Below are 4,369 nucleotides of genomic sequence, written 5' to 3' on the forward strand. Positions count from 1 at the left end.
GCGCCCTGTTTTTGAACGGCAGCAGCGGTGGCAATTAAGGCACAGAGAACGACCTGAGGAAGATATTTTATTGGTTATTAATTTTTCTGATTTTAATTGGAGGTTGGGTAGAGTATGGTCCAACTTACAAATTTGAACATTTTGATTTTGATTTGCTGTTATGCTGGACAGTGATGAACTGATACTGTTTCCGAGTATCCAATGAGTTTTTATATGATTTCATAATTTTCGATGTTTATCATACAAATTCTGCGATTCTTCACTATTAAGAAGTTGCCTAAACCAGGTTTCCATAAAAAGTTGCAAAATTCATTGCCACCAGCTAAGTTGCCAACTATAAGTTATTGGGCGGATAATAAAAAAACAAAACTAGGTTTTGCTATTATTTACTAATAGGCAAAATATTTATGAAGCTGCGAAGCAGCCTGGCCATTGCTGCGGAATACCACAACAAAGCAGCCGAGGAAAATGCCTCCAAAACTTTTGTCAAAACATACGTCAAGAGTGTTATCTGCAAAGCCGGTAAATGACGTCGTTTCTAAACGATGAGCAATGCAGAGTAATATTTTAACGTTTTTGTTATTTTTGTTGTACGAAAAAAATGTTAGGCGACAAGTATTAAATAAAACATTTATATTTATACCCTTCACCACTCTGTGGTACAGGGTATTATGTCTTTGTGCATATGTTTGTAACAGGCAAAAGGAAACGAAATAGACGCATGGTTCCTTTTGAGAATATGCATAGAATCACTTTCTATGTCGATTTATGCATGTCCGTCCGTCTGTCGATGTTAAATTGTAAACAAAGTACAGGTCGCATTTATAATCCAAATTGGATGAAATTTGGCATATGTCACTTATTCGGCCCAAGGACGAACCCTATTGAAATTGGAAAAATCGGTTCAGATTTAGATATAGCTCCCATATATATTTTCGTCCGATTTAATGCAAACGGTCCCTATATATCTTTCGATTTGCACGAAATTTGGTACAGCGTAATGAATTAGGTCTCGAATGATGTGTGCAAAGTTTCGTGAAAATCGGTTCAGATTTGAATATAGCTCCCATATATTTTTTCGTCCGATTTAAGGTAAATTGTGTACCAAAGTCCCTATATATCTTTCGATTTGCACGAAATTTGGTACAGAGTAATGAATTAGATCTAGAATAATGTGTGCAAAGTTTCGTGAAAATCGGTTCAGATTTGGATATAGCTCCCATATATATTTTCGTCCGATTTAAGGTAAATTGTGTACCAAAGTCCCTATATAACTTTCGATTGCACGAAATTTGACATAGCGTAATGAATTAGGTCTAGAACGATGTGTGTCAAGTTTCCTGAAAATCGGTTCAGATTTGGATATAGCTCCCATATATATTTTCGTCCGATTTAAGGTAAATTGTGTACCAAAGTCCCTATATAACTTTCGATTTGCACGAAATTTGGCATAGCGTAATGAATTAGGTCTAGAACGATGTGTGTCAAGTTTCCTGAAAATCGGTTCAGAATTGGATATAGCTTCCATATATATTTTCGTCCGATTTAAAGTAAATTGTGTACCAAAGTCTCTATATATACTTAGATTTGCACGAAATTTGGCATAGCGTACTGAATTAAGTCTAGATTGATGTGTGTTAAATTTTGTGAAAATCGGTTCATATTTAGATATAGCTCCCATATATATATTCGTCCGATTTTAGGTAAATAGTTCATCAAAGTCCTTTTATATGTTTAGATTTGCACAAAATTTGGCTTAGCGTTCTAAATTGAGTCTAGAATGATGAGTGGTGAGTTTGGGGTAAATGGATCGAGACTTCGATATAGCTCCCATATATATGCTCATCCGATTTTATGTGAATGATGCACCAACGTCCCTATATATTTTTCGATTTGCACGAAATTTGGCACAGCGTACTGAATTAAGTCTAGAGAGATGTGTGTTAATGTTCGTGAAAATCGGTTCAGATTTAGATATAGCTCCAACATATAGATTATATTTTTAACAACTCGGCGTACCGAATAGCGTGTATCAATTTTGCTATAAATCGTTTTCCATAAATTTTCCCCATGTTACGCAGGCGGCTCTAAATCTGCTCGAATGAAATTAAAGTTAGGATAGGTTGGAGAAAGAGGGAATATATGGTGCATCTTTTTATTTGGGCCAAGGGCGAACCCAATTGAATTTGGTAAAAATCGGTTCAGATATATATAGAGTTCATTCATGACGTATATCAAGTTTCGTGAAAATCCGGTCAGATTTAGATGTAGCTTCCATATATATTTTCGTCCGATTTAAAGCAAATGGTGAAACAAAGTCCCTATATTTTTCCTATTTCCACGAAATTTGGCATAGCGTACTGAATGAAGTCTAGAACAATGTGTGTTAAGTTTTGTGAAAATCGGTTCAAATTTAGATATAGCTCCCATATATATTTTCATCGGAAATTTCACACGAAATTTGACATGGGGTACTGAACTAATACCAGAATCATGTGTGCTTAGTTTGGTGAAAATCGGTTCAGATTTAAATATAGACCCATACATATTTTCGTCAGATTTAAGGCAAATGGGGCACCAAAGCCCTTATATATCTTTTGATTTGCACGAAATTTGGCATCGCGTACTGAATTAAGTCTAGAACGATGTGTGCTAAGTTTCGCGAAAATCGGTTCAGATATAGATATAGATCCAATATATATCTCCGCCCCATTTTAGGTAAATGGTGTAACAAATTACCTATATATCTTTCGACTTGCAAGAATGTTGCATAGCGTACCGGATTAAGTCTAGAATGACGTGAGTTAAAATTTGAGAAAATCGAATCAGATTTAGATATAGCTCCCATACATATTTTCATCCTATTAATGTAAATGGTTCACCAGAGTCCCTATATATCATTCGATTTGCACGAAATTTGGCATAGCGTACTGAATAAAGTCTAGAACAATGTGTTTTAAGTTTCGAGAAAATCGGTTCAGATTTAGATATAGCTCCCATATATATTTTCGTCCGATTTAAGGTAAATGGTGCACCAAAGTCTCTATATTTCTTTTGAGTTGCACGATATTTGGCATAGCGTACTGAATTAGGTTCAGAATCATGTGTGCTAAGCTTCGTGAAAATAGGTTCAGATATAGATACAGCTCCCATATATATTTTCGTCCGATTTGCTGTAAATGGTGCACCAAAGTCCCTATATATCATTCGATTTGCACGAAATTTGGCATAGGGTACGGAATAAGGTCCAGAATTACATGTGTTAAGTTTCGAGAAAATCGGTTTAGGTTTAGATGTAGCTCCCATTGAGATTTAAGGCAAATGGGGCACCAAAGTCCCTATATATCTTTCGATTTGCACGAAATTTGACATCGGGTCATATATTGTAGGTCATAAAAAATATTTCTTAAGAAATCCACGCCCATTCAAAATAATTTTTCATCATTTTGTTTTTTAAATGAAAAAAAAATATATATAATTTTTTTTTTAAACAAAAAACTCAATTTTTTATTTAATACTTGTCGCATAACAATTTTTTCTTACAATAAAAACATTAACAAAAATATTTACAATGTTCATCTTCTTCTGCGTTGCTCATCGTTTAGAAACGACGTCCTTTAACGGCGTTACGGCTAACACTCTTGATGGATTGCTTGACCAAAGTCTTAGGGGCGCTTTCTTCATATTGAGGATGAGTGCGGATGTATTCCAAAGCCTTCAAGATGGCAGCTGGGACTGGTGGTGGGGTGGGCAACAAGTCGCTGCTGGGTTGGTAACCATTTTCATCGGCAACATATTGAACGGAGATGTGTTCACCTTCGGGAGAGATCCAGGCGAAGTCACCTTTGTGTTCACCATTGGCATTGCCGGAGGCAGTGGCGTGGATGGCATTGGTGGTATCGAAGGCATATTCGAAGCCATGTTCATTCACATCAGCAGCATAGCGGGTTACTTCGGCATGGGCATCGTCGCTGGTGGCACTAACGGAACCGGAGTAGTGTTTGGAGCTAACACCATGGTGTCTGGCGCCCTGTTTTGGAACGGCGGCAGCGGTGGCAATTAAGGCACAGAGAACGACCTGAGGAAGATAAATTATTGATTATTAATTATTGCGATTTTAATTGGAGGTTGGGTAGAGTATGGTCCAACTTACAAATTTGAACATTTTGATTTTGGTTTGCTGTTATGCTGGACAGTGATGAACTGATGCTGTTTCCGTGCATCCGCTGAGTTTTTATATGATTTGATCATTTTCGGTTGTTTAGCATATAAATTCTGCGATTCTTCACTGTTAAGAAGTTATCTAAACCAGGTTGCCATAAACAGTTGCAAAATTCATTGCCACCAGCTATTTTGCCAACTATAAGTT

General features: G+C 36.5%; 1 protein-coding gene across 1 annotated transcript; it reads right to left on the reverse strand.

The window, feature by feature from the left end:
• Positions 1–3,601: 3,601 nt before the first annotated feature.
• LOC133334192 (larval cuticle protein 4-like) lies at positions 3,602–4,165 on the reverse strand. The gene is made up of 2 exons (XM_061542487.1): positions 4,154–4,165; positions 3,602–4,078 (listed from the first exon to the last, which is right to left on the reverse strand). Exons 1-2 carry the CDS (start codon positions 4,163–4,165, stop codon positions 3,602–3,604), a joined length of 489 nt encoding a protein of 162 aa, XP_061398471.1.
• Positions 4,166–4,369: the final 204 nt, after the last annotated feature.

Source organism: Musca vetustissima, unplaced genomic scaffold, assembly GCF_032173495.1.
Source record: "Musca vetustissima isolate MV318-11 ecotype Yass unplaced genomic scaffold, APGP_CSIRO_Mvet_v1 utg78284, whole genome shotgun sequence".
Taxonomy (NCBI): Eukaryota; Metazoa; Arthropoda; class Insecta; order Diptera; family Muscidae; genus Musca; species Musca vetustissima.